Source organism: Maylandia zebra, linkage group LG20 (assembly GCF_041146795.1).
Source record: "Maylandia zebra isolate NMK-2024a linkage group LG20, Mzebra_GT3a, whole genome shotgun sequence".
Taxonomy (NCBI): domain Eukaryota; kingdom Metazoa; phylum Chordata; class Actinopteri; order Cichliformes; family Cichlidae; genus Maylandia; species Maylandia zebra.
The window spans coordinates 26,322,265-26,337,448 of record NC_135186.1 but is presented as its reverse complement, the minus strand read 5'-3'; the positions used below and the strand labels follow the sequence as shown (position 1 = coordinate 26,337,448).

The 15,184-nt window shown below is 40.4% G+C and overlaps 2 protein-coding genes across 3 annotated transcripts; both read left to right on the top strand.

Moving 5' to 3' along the window:
• Nucleotides 1-3,360: 3,360 nt before the first annotated feature.
• LOC101481904 (aquaporin AQPAe.a) lies at nt 3,361-9,590 on the top strand. 2 transcript variants are annotated; one of them, XM_004546217.5, is made up of 6 exons: nt 3,361-3,477; nt 3,882-4,073; nt 4,571-4,732; nt 4,830-4,994; nt 5,550-5,630; nt 6,400-9,590. In XM_004546217.5, the coding sequence occupies exons 1-6, from the start codon at nt 3,463-3,465 to the stop codon at nt 6,613-6,615; spliced, it is 831 nt and encodes a 276-aa protein (XP_004546274.1). In that variant the 5' UTR covers nt 3,361-3,462; the 3' UTR covers nt 6,616-9,590. The 2 variants fall into 2 exon arrangements, with proteins under 2 accessions (XP_004546274.1, XP_004546273.1); XM_004546216.5 differs by having other exon boundaries at nt 3,368-3,477; nt 3,879-4,073.
• Nucleotides 9,591-11,087: 1,497 nt separating this feature from the next.
• mipb (major intrinsic protein of lens fiber b) lies at nt 11,088-13,919 on the top strand. The gene is made up of 4 exons (XM_004546214.4): nt 11,088-11,894; nt 12,090-12,254; nt 12,344-12,424; nt 12,525-13,919. The coding sequence occupies exons 1-4, from the start codon at nt 11,535-11,537 to the stop codon at nt 12,708-12,710; spliced, it is 792 nt and encodes a 263-aa protein (XP_004546271.1). The 5' UTR covers nt 11,088-11,534; the 3' UTR covers nt 12,711-13,919.
• Nucleotides 13,920-15,184: the final 1,265 nt, after the last annotated feature.

Sequence of the window (15,184 nt, the reverse complement as noted above, 5' to 3'; positions counted from 1 at the left end):
CTTTAATGCCAAACAACTGCTTCCCCTCTGACTCAACCATTCACAGAAAGCTAAGCAGATAATATAAACGCTGGATGGATTTATTTCCTTGTAGATTTCCTGATACCACACACTGAACCGCACATCAGCACACAGTTGAAGGTTTCATATTTGAAATATGTGGTATGTTTTTGGTGGAATCAAAACATTTCTGTATCACCACTTTAGTTACTTTAACTGTAACTTTGACACCAGTGTTTCTAATTTCTTTGAGAGTGTGCTGAAAGGTTTGCCCATATCAGGATTACTTAAATATTGGGGATTAGCCAAACAAACAGGGGGAAAAAAGCGTAAATCCTGCTCTCTTTTGTGTGTACATACAAGGAGCACATGCAATATAAGAGTGAAGAAGGGCTTGAAACCGCCGAAGTGTGGCGAAGTGTTTTCTTGCAGGACTGTGCAGCTCCCTGGAGAGTCCTGTCTGAAGCACATGCTGTTGAAAACATCCTGCCATCAGGCCCAGCTGCTCTGCAATAGAAAAGATCCGAGTTCAGTGAACACTTGCTTGCAAAGATTGATATTCTACACTTTCATCTGGGAAGCATCTAAAGACAAAAATATGTGTGTGGTAAAGTTAAAATGTAAAAATGTGTATATCGTGTCTCCTAGAGCATCTCTTCCCATTACCCCTCACTCCCAAATCCCTTAGCTTGCACTTTGTATGAGCGTGTATATGCGGGTGTGTATGTGAAATTGTGTCAGTGTCAGCAGTATGGGCGGGGGGTTGAAAACTCCCCACGCCAGCGGGTTCCAGTGCGCCCTCCGCCCGTCCTGCTCCACAAATTTGGGCTTATCCCCACAAAAGGGGGGATAACAGTTACACAGTTGCTGTAGGGAGGAGGGGGTAATCCACAACATAATGGGGCACACCAGCACTCCTCCTCCCCACCTGCCCAACCAGTTCATTCTGGACTCACTCTGCTAGATTTGAAGGCTTTTGATGCTTGGAGGTATCAGGAAAATCAGATTGGACTCCAAACATTTAGATACTCTAAATGAAAAACAACTAAAAAAAAATAACATGTTAGAAAAAGAAAGAAAGAAAACAAGCGTCAGAGAGGTGATTAATCTGAGTTTTGACGTAAACCAAAGAATTCTGTCTGCTTTGGTGTGTGTTTCATATCAAAGAGCGAAAATGAAAAGAGTGCATAGACGCAGCATCTCAATAGGTTCTATGGCAACAGCATCATGAAAGGGTTTGTCCCCATGGTGATCAGAGCGGTACCTCACAAGTAGTATGTAGAGGAGGGGGAAAAAACCCTGAGCCTGCCGACATCAAATCTGAGATCTTTGGGTAAAGTGTCAACAAAACAGCAGGCATTTGTTTGCACCTTTAACCTGTAAGTATGCTGCTGCATAAGATGGAAAGAGTCCCTCTGCTTCACATTGGAGCCTGTTGAAACCCAAATTTCCTTCCAGGAGGAAAAGCTTTTATCACATATTTATCCACTGAACAAATGCAGTGCATACACCAACAGCCTAAGGTTTTGGTGTTTTCTTGGTGCTCTTGTCACTAATTGGCTCTTTCTATAACTGATATAAAGGCTGAACGTCTGTTTTTCAGGTGCTCAGAACACGCTAACGCAGGTCATCCAACAGGAGAAAGCAGGAACAAAAACAACTTTATCCTGTGGTAATTTTTCCACTGTTGAATGTATCTGTCATGCTGTTGCACAAATGTAATTTAATAAGGAAACAGCCATACCAGCCAGCCCTTTTAAAATGTGCTTTGTAAAAGGAGCGCTAATGTTAGCATGCTGAGATGGTGACAGTGACAATGGTACCATGGTCATCGTAACAGAAATGGCTCTTTTCTAATTATCATAAACACATAATAATGATGTCAGTGTTTTTACTTTCAAGATAAATATAATACACACAAATATTTAAATTTATAAGCTAGATATAGGTTTCAGGTGTGAAAGGTGTAGCCAAGTGAGTTCCTCAAATGGCCAGCAGGGGGCAACTCTGGTTACAAAAAGAAGTCTGGTTGTATAAAAGTAATTTTTACAGATAAAACAGCCTTTCATTTCCGTTGTCCATATCCTTAGTAAATACCTTAACAATGTCTTTTTAGGTCTCAGGAGTTAGTTTCAAGTCTTACATGATGCAACATGAAGTTTATTTAGAAAGCTGCAGCTCTGAGTAAGGAAGCAGGTCGTGCTTTCAGGTGGGATTCACAATTTGCCTGTGAGCAAAACAAACCAACTAATAAACCAGCGAATAGATTTGCTTTTTGGAAAACCCACAGCCTATGGGATTAAAAACATTTCCTGGCACTAGAGGGGTTGGGAATCATCAGTTAAATATCTGTGCCAGAGGATTCGGCTTTTGATCCCATAACTCTGTGAATTTGTGGCCTGCCTAGTCTGCAGGTCAACATTACATTAATATTGTCCATAAATCAATACATGACAAAAAAAAAAAGAAAGTGGTCACAAATTTATGATTTATTTCTCATACTGTTTATAATATATAATTTTTTTTTTCATTGAATGGTTTCAACCTTTCACATTCACTTTATAGTGTCATTAAAGTTTGGAGAACTAAAAATGAACAGTATTTTACTTTATGATTAAACTAATTTTCAAAACTGAATGATTCGTTTTTAATAATTTATTGATAAATATTTAATACTTTCCTGCAAAACTTTCACTCTGCTGTGAATCCAGTGGACTGGATTGGGACTGTTTGCAGGTTTGTTATGGCCCTCCGGTCCGATTTTTACCACCTCTGTTTTGCACTTTTCATGGTATATGTCCATAATAAAGAAACATGTGACTTAAATAGACTTAAAGTTTAGTTCAATTTGTCTTCAGGACTATTAATTTTTTCCCCCCTGTCTTTGAAGGCAATCTAGCCTCCTGGGTCTGCATTTCATGTTAAGATATAAACTGAATATAAATGGGTTGCCACAGCAGGTAGCACTGCATGTTTGATTTGACAGCTTTCTTATGCCAGGCATCTGGGTCTCCTCCTGGGATCAAACCAGTGGGTCTTTTGCCTTCTAAACCACTACACGATACATGAACTAGCTGTGAATGTGAGTTATCTGGAAACTGTCCTCTCTATACTGGCCAAAGTGACTCCAGTTAGAAAATCCATGAAATGCTTCTCATAGTTCTTTGAAGATTTTTTTTACAGTAGTGAAGGTCAGTGAATGTTTAGGAGTAAAGTATGCAAATGGACTGATGTGTGTGAATTACTTGATAACGCCTGATGTGCACTAGAAGGAGAGGGCGAGGAGGAGAGAGAGAGAGAGAGGGAGGAGGCTGTTCTCATCAAAGGACCTCTCGCACACTCAGGTTAATCAGGGAGGTAGCAGGAACCTTGAAGTCCTCAGAGACCACCAGTTACACAGAGACACACAGAGAGACCGACCACCAGAAAACTGCCTGAATAAACCTACTTGTTGGGTTTGAAATGACGTGGCGTGAGGTAAGCATGTTAGGTTAATGTATTAATGTTTAAATGTGTTATAATTTACATGGGATGGAGTTTAAATCTTGTCTATTTTAGTAAAAAATGTCTCTTTATTATTAGGCTTTGCGTACAGAATATTAACATTTAAATATAATCAGTAATTTTATAACTAAATGGATTAAAACAACATTAAGCTGGTTACGTTGAGAGTGTTTTTAAGACATATTTTGAAAGAAAAATATGGATAAATATCATTTGCAGCATAGAGATTACATGTTCATCATGCTCTGATGATTAAAATCTTTATTTATTTATTTATTTTTTTACCTGTGTTCTGCTTTTATTTACCTAAAAATGTAACAATATATTTAGAGGAGTAGCTAAAGCCCAACTTGTTTACATCCCTTTTCTATGAGGAGCTACGTAGTCGGCAATTCTGGCACGCCATGCTGGCAGAGCTCCTCGGCACCCTGGTGTTGGTGAGTGCTGTGCTGGGTGCCTCTGTGCCAGGCCCTGGAGATGCCCCTGGAGGACCCCTGTATCCAGCGGTGGCAGTGGGTGTGGTGATTGTAGCACTGGGACACTGTTTTGGAGAAATAAGTGGGGCACAGGTAATTATGTCATTTTAACATGTTGTTTTTCATTTTTCTTTCTGAACTGAACTTGACAGAAACGCTTTCAAAGTACTTCAAAGTAGTTCATTTAAGTGAATAGAAGTACGAATGCGACAATGTAAAAAAATGCTTCAAGTAAAAGTCCTGCATTTAAACATCCTCATTTCGAAATTGCTCATTTGTTAAAAAATGTACTCATAATTAGTTAATTATATAATTATATATACTATTAGGTAGTTTTAGTTCAGCGGTTTCAACCTCGGGGGTTGTCTCCTCTCCAAAGGGACATTTGATAAATGTAAGAGAGTATAAATGTTACAAGAAAGGAAAAAACAACCCTGCATAAATTCATATTTCCTTTTTGCACTTTAACGTTTGGCGATCATTGATTTGATCTATTACAATAAACATTAAAGTAGAGAATCGTGAGACCACCGAGCTGTTTATGATTTCTATAGTTTTATATGCCAGTGTGTGCTTGTGTTCCTGCTCAGGTGAACCCTGCTGTGACTCTGGCTCTGTTGGCCACACGGCGGCTTGATGTTCTCCGGGCCCTCGTTTATATCATCGCTCAGTGTTTGGGGGCCTCCTTAGGAGCTGGGGCCCTGTACCTGGCCCTGCCGTTTAAAACCACAGCAGAGCACTTTGTCAACAGGGTCAGTTCCTAGAACGTATGTGTGCCATTTAAAAAAATTCTAACAATCATTTGCATCTTTCTAGAATATGTTTTTACTCTTCTCGCACCTCACCCAGGTACCTTTAGAGCTGAATGCAGCCAAGGCTCTGGGCATTGAGGTCTTGTGCACCTTCCAGATGGTCTTCACCGTCTTCTCGGTGGAGGACCAGCGAAGGAGGGAGAGCCCAGAACCAGGAAACCTGGCCATTGGACTAGCACACACTGCTGGTGTGCTGATAGGGGTGAGATGAGCTTCTTTTATGCCTATAGTGTATTATTTGTATTATTTCCCCCCCCCCCCCCCCCCCACTGCTACAGCCACTGTGGGTTGCATTTCTCAATATACATAATCTGGAGCTTTTGTTGCTTTCTGTCACACTGACACAGAAAAAAGATCTCCCAGTTAAATATGTGAGTGGAACTAGTTTTACAGGAAGTGTGATCAATTTTAAAGAAGAGCAACAAAAAACAACCAAACCAGAGAAAAACGGAACTAAAATATAATCGACACGAGGAAGTGTGCTTTTAAATCAACATTTGATTTTATTTAAGATGTTAAATAAAGAACCCATTGCACTTTTTACCAACTTATACATTAAATAACTTCAGAAGTGTTTTTTATGTTATTTAAAATCACTTTTATTTAAGCAAAAGACCTGAGTGGTTGTTGTGTTCCTTCTGCCATAACATTTTTTAAACTTTAATTATTATGATATATGTCTTTAAATCTTAAAGCTACATTATCCTCATGTAGAAAAACAAAAAGCCTTATTGTGATGTTGTTTGTTTTTCTTCAGGCTCGGTTCTCTGGCGCGAGTATGAATCCCGCCCGCTCGCTGGGTCCGGCCATCATCACAGGCTTCTGGGAAGACCACTGGGTGAGACAGAAATCCAAAATCCAAATCTTTTTTTTAAACACAGATTTTTGGTCAGTGTACAAAAGTTATGAAGACATGATTTTTAGTGCAACATAAGTAAAGTCAACAAAATTTACATTCACATGGGTTCATTTTGAAGAACTTATTTTCTGATTTTGATTTTTTGCTACACTATAAAGACAAATATTTAACTTCTTACTATTGATTGCTATTGTTATTTTTTTCTTTTCAGATTAAGCTCTTATAACATGGTCACATATTTTAAAAGGTTTTTGTTTGTAATAAAGAATGGTGACATTTCATGTGTCTTTAAGTTGTTTCATAGGAGATATTTTTGTTTTTAAACATCATAAGATAAAAATTAGACATTTAAAGAAAGAAAGGAACATTTGCAGAATTTTATTGTATTTTTTAAAAAAAAATTTCTTCTGTTAATCAGCTCAGCATATTTAAGATCTATCTTGTGATGAGACCAAACTACAGGGTGGATAAAACAGCTAAAAGTAGCTCAAACTTAATCAACTACAACAATGAACTGATCCATGGAATTCAGGGCGGTCCCCATCTCTGGTCCTCATGCAGACGTGTCAAAAACTTTCGGAGTAATCTTTTTAAAAACAGACAAACAAGCCAGATCAATCACATAACCTCACTGGTGGAGGTGATAATGTCAAATCTAACAGTACTTCAGTTTAATGGATTCCTCTATTTGTCTTAGATCATTTAGTTACCATGAAAACTCACATACCTCACTTTTGCCCACCTGCAGGTTTACTGGATCGGGCCGGTGCTCGGCGCCATACTGGCAGGGATGTCCCATGACTTCTTCTTTGCACGCAGCGCCTCTCGTCAGAAGCTGGTGGCCTGTTTGACCTGTAAGGACATCGAGATCGTGGAGACGGCAAGCATGACCGGATCGTCGCTGTCTACAGTCACGCAGAATGCCATGAGAGCCAAGCAGGCCAGCAAGCAGGAAAACAACTGAAGAGACATGTACCAAAAAAGCGCACTCTGTGCAACAGCGATTTTTTAAAAGATGCACTGGTGTACACACCATCAAAGTAAATGGTGATGGGGACAAAAGAAAAGAAAGAAGGTGTGTGAAAGGATGTAATTTATCTGACATGACATGCTGTAATATACAAAAGCAGACAGGAGTGCTCAACCATTTAGAGTTTAATGTCATCTAATAGCAATCGTAACATCCTGATAAAGAAGCAGTTTAACTCACGAATTGCAGTTTGACTGTGGCCATACAGAGATCCGTCTATTAACTGCAAGACTGATGGCTTAATACCCAGGTTTTGAGTGTTGGCGCACCAAAATGCACCACAATGGGATATAATTACTATTTACTTTCACAAATAGTCACTTTTATTTATTTATTTTTAATATTTATATGTCTGATATTGTTTGACCATCTGTCTAAACAATTTTTAAAACTAGCAGGTCTACATGTACAACCTAACAAAAATAAAAAGCAAAAACAAGCAGTGATTACTCGCAAGTTTCAACACAATAAAAGAAAAATGAGGCCCTATCTCTATCATTATACGGTAAAATGTGTATCATTACAATTAAAAGTACTTTAAAAAATTCAATTGTATCAGCTAAAACATACTCAACAAGTATCGAAAATAAAAACACTAATATTTGAGAAACTCTCCCATAAATAACAAAAAAATCATGGAATATAATACGATATAGTATTAGTATAATCGTTCTGCTTTTAGTAAATATTTTGGAAGATTTCTGCACAAAAACACATCATTTTTTGGAATCAGGTTAGCAAACAGTTCAACAACAACTGTCATAAAACGGTACGAAGCACAAAGCACAGTATTTCTCTCTTAGTGTAGGATAATAAAACATCCTCAACCAAAAATGCCCAGAAAATGAATTTCAATGAGATACTTCACTGTTCGGATTTCTGGGAAAACTGAATTTTCAGCTGAAAGATCTCATCCTAAGTACGCTTGTTTTTTGGAGGTTCGTGTTATATTTGGTCAATTCTTGTTTTACGAGCTGGCCAAAGACTAAGTTAGCTACAGTTACAAGATTAATTTGATTTTGAACGAAGACCTAGCACAAGATGGAAATTAACTGCAGCTTAAAACATGTACTTGGACTTTTTACTGAATAGCAGTCGCTAAATTTGATTCACAGAGAATTATCACATAAATGTGCAGCTCTCCTTACATTTGAAGAGCTTCAGTTTCCAGTCATTCTGGGGCTAATTTCATGAAGGTGATTCAAAAATATAAATATTGGAAATATTCCAATCTTTCCATGTTACAAATGAGTGTACAAATGTACGATTTATACATTCAAATGCCAAATTTTATTCTAAAGAAGATCATCTTAATGTACAAGTCACAGTTTGAAGTTTATGGAAGCTTGTTTACGCCACACTTTGGGGTATTATCTCAAAGTGTTTAGTTGGGTATGTAAAACTTTTGACTTACTCAGAAGTAAGTTTTTCATATTTATTTTGTCTAATTTCACAAAATAGGACTCTGATTTCTCCCTTTTGTCACAGGAGAGAGCTGTTTGCAGATTTAAAAAGCAAAATGCTCTAGAAACCTTACAAACTATCTTAAAAACAGCAATCAGGCACAGATAGCGACTCACTAATTCACACAATGGAGTGCTTAGTTAGCAGATATATCCCCTCATAAGTTAATGGAGACCAAAAACAGAGACAAAAGAGAATGATTGTTAGACTTAGACTTACCAGAAAGACAGAAATATGACCCCCAGATGTGTACATGTTAAAGTTATGCATTTACTGTATAAAAGATGATGAAATCTCAGTGTTCACAACTTGTTTCCAATGCTCAGAGTACGTGAAAAAAACTTTATTGCAGGCCTCATGGCACAAAACAGAAATGTCTTAAAGTTGCAGTGACGCAGTAAAATTAGGTAAAAATACAATCTTATTCCTAAATTTGAGAACACTAGCAGTAGTAATACTAACAAAAAGCTATAAGACATGAGTGGGATGGAGAAAAAAAGCCCAGACTGTGTGATATGGAGATAAAACCCAGCTTTTCTTTTGTAAATGGCAAAACTTCCCATTTCCTCTTCAGAGTAACACAGTTTTTGGGACGTATGCAGCTAATGTTTTATGTTTTCAAAGAACCAAAGCTAATAAAAAACCCACATGTGATAATGAGGCAACAAAGGGAGGGTTGCAATTCTCACCTTCTGCTGGTGCATTACAAGCACACGATAATTTTTATTTTTCCCCCTTTTTTCAATGCGCGTGGGGGAGAATTTCATGTAGAAGCTGAATTTTAAAAGGAGTGGATGTGACCTTTGAGGTCCTTGTTGTCTGTCATTAGTGTATGCAAAAGTGTAGCCAATACTGTGAGATTCAGTATTCACTTTCACATTTGCATGTCATTATAATTCTAACAGAGACTCATTGAAATCCTGCTGAAAACACCCTTATGTTTCAGTTGCATCTTGTGTTTGCGAATGCTTTGAAATGCTAAAGAGGTCCTTAGCCTGCACCGTGGGTTCAATGACGCTCTCATCCAGCATCTCTCTCATGTCTGTGCCTGTTAGCGTCTATCTCTTCTCTGAGGTCTCCTATTCACAATCAAATGGACCTTCATTCCTCTGTAATGGCTCTACAGAAAGAACACCTTCAGTCACAACACGCTTTGTAATTTGAAATGGAAACGCTGAGCATACGCGTGTATGTGGGTGAGAGACAATACTTTGATGAAACCTTTAAACATATTTGTGCGTGGGTGTACGCGCCTTTATTTTTGCCTCGCATTAAAATGTGTTTTACGTGTTTGCAGTTTAAATGTTCAGTTGAAATAGAAAAAAGTTGCTCTTTACTGATAATTTGCTTTAGTTTGTCTTAAGTCACAGGCATTGTACAATCAACAACAAATTATATGTAAAGAATTTGGACGAACTAACCCTTTAAAATTGATATTAAATAAAAAAAATCGAACCATTTATTGTATACTTTCTGTGTTGATGTGTGTAATTTTCATACACATGCACACACACTCTTAAATTTGCATGCAGCATGCGCACATACACTCGCAGACACACATACAGCATGCACAATAGCTATAACTGCCACTGTGCTGCCAGCATTTTGCATTGTGTGTGTTCTTTCTAACATGTATAAAAGGGAGTTAAAACGGCAAGCTCAGCTATCTGCATTCATCACGCCCCAGCTACACACACACACATGCGCACGCATACACACTCCTCCACCAGTGATGTCGCTCGGCTGGTCGGCGTGACGCCCCGGTGCTGCACAGTAACCCCATCGTTCCCCCGCATCCCCGCTGCCCTTCTCCCCTTTTCCCAACCTCGCGCACACACTGAGAACGTTCAGGGCTTTGGTCGTACGTCCTCCTGCATCACAGCCTCACATACTGCTAACCTCTGCTAAGCACCTCCTCGAAGCTCCTGTCACAACAGAAGGCACAATCTGCTGCGTTGTGTGAATTATTGTTGGTTTGCTGCTTGATTCACTGTTTTCTCTCTGCATTGCTGCTTTCGCCCCTTCTTTGCACACATCAGCCAGATTAACATGTTTCTCCAATATTTTCTAGCGCCACCAAATGGCGCTGGTTGTGGGGCGGTGTCAGTGCACACTGAACCCTGAGGTGGTGTCAAGTTCAGGTTAAAGTGCTCACACTTCCAGGCCTCTGCAATGCTTAATGCCAATTAAAGATCACTGATTCTCACAGGCAGGATTAATTATGTGCACGCCAATAAACAGAAGCTGCAAATTTATACATGCATTTTGGCACTAAGCTTTGCAAATATGAGAAAATGCTTTGCCAGCTGTTGTTACTTGTGCTTCGGTTTAATATGTATTTTTGTCTTATCTCTGTCCATACGTAGCCCAGATGCTTGTTACAGACAATGGTTTCACAGGGTCAGGCATTTCAGTGTATCGGTCAGGCCAGCACTGTTAGCTTTGGGCACTTCCGTCCGGGGGCCCCAACTGTATTATTTGAATGTGTGCATGTGTGTTTTTGTGCATACATGTGTGTGTGTTTTCTGCCCTAATCTATCAGCATGCGTGTCCCCTGATAATGAAAGTTATGATACATCAACAGATGACATACTCCCGAAAGAAAACTCAGCATAACCTGCTCTTCACTGCAACTCTTTCCTCTGTCATTTTTGACTCCTTCTAAAGATGAATACACTCTCTTGTGACTTTTTTCCTGCAAAATGTTACTACCTCACTCTAAAAAAGAATAATTTCTCACTCATTTTCACTTCATATTTTTTTCCTCTTAGATATGCTACATCTCTTTTGGCCATACGCTGTTATGTGGGGGGAGACAGAGGGGTTAAGTTTGTTTGATTTAGGATGTCCAGCACTGCTGCCCCCCGCCCTTGGCCCTACAGGGGGATTATGGCGTCACCTGGGGCCCCTGGGGGGGTATTATAAAGCGCCCGTCTGGCCCTCTCCCCTCCGTCAGAGAGGCTAAAAGGTCCACTGGACGCTATCTATCCCCGTCTCTTTTTAGAAACACCCCTTTAGCATTGATGCCCACCTCTTCTTGACATCCCATTCCACCTGAGATCTCCTCCCACACTCCCACATTATCTCACACCTATGTCTTTGGACAGGTGGACAGAGGTGGCAAGCGAATGCAGCTGAGTTGACTTTACCAACCCAGTCTGGTAAAAGATCTGTTGAGTGGATTCGTCTGTTGACGTTCTGAAATCCTGTTTTGTCTTTAAACTGACTTTCCAGCTGTGTTTGGTCAGCTTAGTGAGCTGACTACAAAAGGGAGACTCTTTTTTAAAGTTTTTGATATCTGAAGAGGATTGAAAAGGTACACATTTGACCTTTTCTAGATTTATTTTTGAAGAATCCTCTTCATCTGGTGGAGAGCCTCAACCGTCACCATGTGGGAGTTCCGGTCTATGAATTTTTGGCGGGCAGTTTTTGCCGAGTTCTTCGGGACCATGTTTTTTGTGTTCTTTGGCATGGGCGCTGCCCTGCGCTGGACCACTGGGCCTCATCATGTCCTTCACGTGGCCCTGTGCTTTGGGCTGGCAGCCGCTACCCTCATCCAGTCCATCGGCCACATCAGCGGCGGCCACATCAACCCTGCCGTCACTTTTGCCTACCTTGTCGGCTCACAGATGTCTCTTTTCCGAGCCATTTTCTACATTGCTGCCCAGTGCCTGGGTGCTGTAGCCGGGGCTGCTGTGCTGTATGGGGTCACACCAGGCAACATGAGAGGCAACATGGCAATGAACACGGTAAAGACCAAAGAGGGATGTTTCAGGAAATAAGTGTAGCAATGTTGGGAAATCCTTTTTGGTTTAGAGTTTGTACTACCAATTCAGGTTTAATGTGGTAAGATATGAAACCATGGTTGGATTCAAATGAAATGCATTCATTCACTGCACCTCTCGGCCCAAATATCACCTTTTATCATATTTGTGTATTTCCAGCTGCAGCCTGGCATCAGCCTGGGGATGGCCACCACTGTGGAGGTCTTCCTCACCATGCAGCTTGTCATCTGCATCTTCGCCGTGACTGATGAGAGGAGAAACGGACGTCTCGGATCGGCTGCCCTCTCCATTGGCTTCTCTGTTACCATCGGACATCTCATGGGGGTAAAGACAACCGGTCTTAGCATATAATCTAGTGTTAAATGCATGCATACGGAAGTGTAAATATTAGAAACGTGCTTCTTGTGTTTCAGATGTACTACACGGGTGCTGGAATGAACCCTGCCAGGTCCTTTGCCCCTGCTGTGATCTTCAGAAACTTTATCAACCACTGGGTAAGACCTGAAACGATCGATCTTCCCTCACCTTCCTTCTGTTTTAAGAGGTCTCATAAGTGACTCAACCGCTGATAAATATTAACTTTGCTGCTTACAGGTGTACTGGGTCGGGCCTATGATAGGAGGTGCCATGGGGGCCCTCCTGTATGATTTCATGCTGTTCCCACGCATGAGGGGTCTGTCCGAGCGTCTGGCCACACTGAAGGGCAGTCGACCTCCCGAGAACGAGACCCAGCAGGACACCCGCGGGGAGCCCATCGAGCTCAAGACACAAGCCCTATAAACCTGCCCCTTCTCCCCTTCTCTGACTGGGGCCGAGGGATGAGGGACAAGGCCCTGAGCTACACCAACCCCACCTCCACTGCCCCCACCCAGTGCCTTCACATACACACACACAGACACAAAACTAACCCAGACAACTCACGTGTAGACTAACACCTAACAACATTTTCCGGTGCCACTCTAAAAACATGCAGGTCAATCACCTTTAACCTCAACACACAACAACACTCCTCTACACCCAGTCATCTCTCTGTATTCTGAACTGGACTTTGTGTTTTCATAAATGGTGACCAGAGATTGAACCAGTAGCCGCCCCGTCTCTTCCTGCCCGCCTCTTTCCTCCTCCCAGGCAGGCTTTTGATCTGCAATGCAGAAACGTGTGGAAACCCCTTAACTCCAGCAGAGAAATTTGAGGAGGGGAGGAGACTGGGGGGTAGGACGGAGGTGAGGCGGGGATGTGGGAATGATATGTGAAAGGGATAAGAGAGCATGGGGCAGGTGGGGGTGGAGTAGAGGGGTGGATAGAGAGGGCAGCACTTCTGGGTTTGTGGTCGTTTCAAGTTGGGTTAGACCAGTGAAGATGGGCATGCTTTTCATTATTCACAAGAATTCTTTTTTCTTTCTTTCTCCATTTTAGTTTATTTTTTGTTTTGTTTTCTGCACTTCCCACACAAGACGTGGATGTATGATACCATTAGATTTAACCAGGGTTTCATTATTTTCAATCACTACAATTTATCTGTGGGTTTGTGTTTGTGTGTGCGCGCAAGTGTGTGCGTGAGAGTGAGTGTGTGCCTTTGTGTGCGCCTGCGCCTGTACGTTTGGGTGTATTTGCAAGTGAGTGCGTTTATGTGTGTACGTGTGCGACCGAGATCGCACATACAGTACTTTTTATTTCGTTTTACCGCTCTCATGTTTCGTAACCACTGATTGTGCTCATTTTTTGTCCCCACTTTTTAAGACATTACCATTTCTCCTCCGCCTTCACTGTGCTATTTGGTATGATATTCATTTTTACATAAACCATCTGCTTTTTTGTTCTGAATCAGCGCAATCCAAAGCAAATGTTGTATCCCAGACTTCAAGAGTAGGTCTGCTGATCGGCTGTGCGAGTTTTACATTGAGTCTCCTTTTATTATTTGATCCTTAACTGGGAGCACAAAGCGTTTCAATAAGAATTTCAATGAAAATAAACATAAAAAAAACTTGATACGAGGGTCGGCTCATCTTTGCTTTTTTCGCCTTTAAATGTTATGAATGCAATTTAAATGAATGCAAGAGGAAGTGTGAGTTGTAATAAATAATCTTGGCCAGAAGAGGGCATAAAGAGCACATGGGATAGTCTCACATCTAAAATTAGACTCATAGACTCAAAATCATAAACGACAAACATTCAGAGTGGGCTCTCGTTTTGTGTGGGTGTGGCTTGAGTGACATATTGCTTTAGATTAAGGGAGTGTCTTTTGGGTAAGACAGGATCAACCCCACATCAGGACTATTGCTTGAGTTTGATAAGAAACATGGTTAAAGCTTTTATTGTAGATTACAGCTGATAAACTACAGTATTTACAGACTCAACCTTTTTCAGAGATTTGGCACTTTATTAAGCCGCATCACTACTGTGAGCAGTCCCTTCTTTAAGAAGAACTGCTGCACACACAACATACTAAATCCTGCTGCTGGAGTGATAAAAGGAAATCCCCCAATTTAACATTTAATCTAAATAAATCCATCCATCCTCTAGAGTTGTCCTCGCTGTCATGGAGTGAGAGGTGGGGTACTCCATGGAGCTGAGTTAGCTTACTGTTTATAGATGGAGAATTAAGTATGGATATTTTCTTAAGAATGTCAAGTCAATGTCTTCAAAAAAGGGCACTGATATGTCATTGATATGTCTCTTTGAGAATATTATTTTATTATTTTTCTTTTGCAATGGCAAAGAATGCCACCAAATATTCCTTGATCCTGGATTTACCTCCTGATCACCTTCAAGTCAAGACCCACCTCTTGTAAAATATAATTCTCTTACTGTAATTCTTACATTGCTTTTTAAAAAGGTTATTTTCAGAGTAAACATACCAGATCCACAACCTCCTTGACCACCTTAATAGTATCAATCATTAACAATACAGCAAATCATACAAGTTAAAGTTTAGTGAAGTAAAAGTCAGAAATTCCTCTTTGCTTTCTCGACTGAAGTCACATTATATTCATTTTATTCCATATTTTCTTCCTCTGTGTGCCACAGTTTGAGAACCACTGGTCTTTTGGATCATTAAACAAAACACATCAGTGCTGTGCAGTAAATATAAAGTAAATGCTTAGTTTAACACTGAGAACCAAAGAAGGAGAAAAAGGCAGGCTTTCTTGAGGCCAAATGTAGCTAAACAAGCAAGACATAATGTGTTGTTTAGTGGCTCTACTGGCTGTGATTGGCTGGTCAAGGTTGATGATTTTTCATTGTAAGAAAGGCAA

Coding starts and splice junctions, on each gene's coding strand:
- LOC101481904 (XM_004546216.5), top strand. Junction 4,074..4,570: donor GAGAAATAAGTGGGGCACAG/GTAATTATGTCA, acceptor GTTCCTGCTCAG/GTGAACCCTGCTGTGACTCT. Junction 5,631..6,399: donor GCTTCTGGGAAGACCACTGG/GTGAGACAGAAA, acceptor GCCCACCTGCAG/GTTTACTGGATCGGGCCGGT.
- mipb (XM_004546214.4), top strand. CDS start 11,535: ATGTGGGAGTTCCGGTCTATGAATTTTTGGCGGGCAGTTTTTGCCGAG. Junction 11,895..12,089: donor GCAACATGGCAATGAACACG/GTAAAGACCAAA, acceptor GTGTATTTCCAG/CTGCAGCCTGGCATCAGCCT. Junction 12,425..12,524: donor GAAACTTTATCAACCACTGG/GTAAGACCTGAA, acceptor TGCTGCTTACAG/GTGTACTGGGTCGGGCCTAT.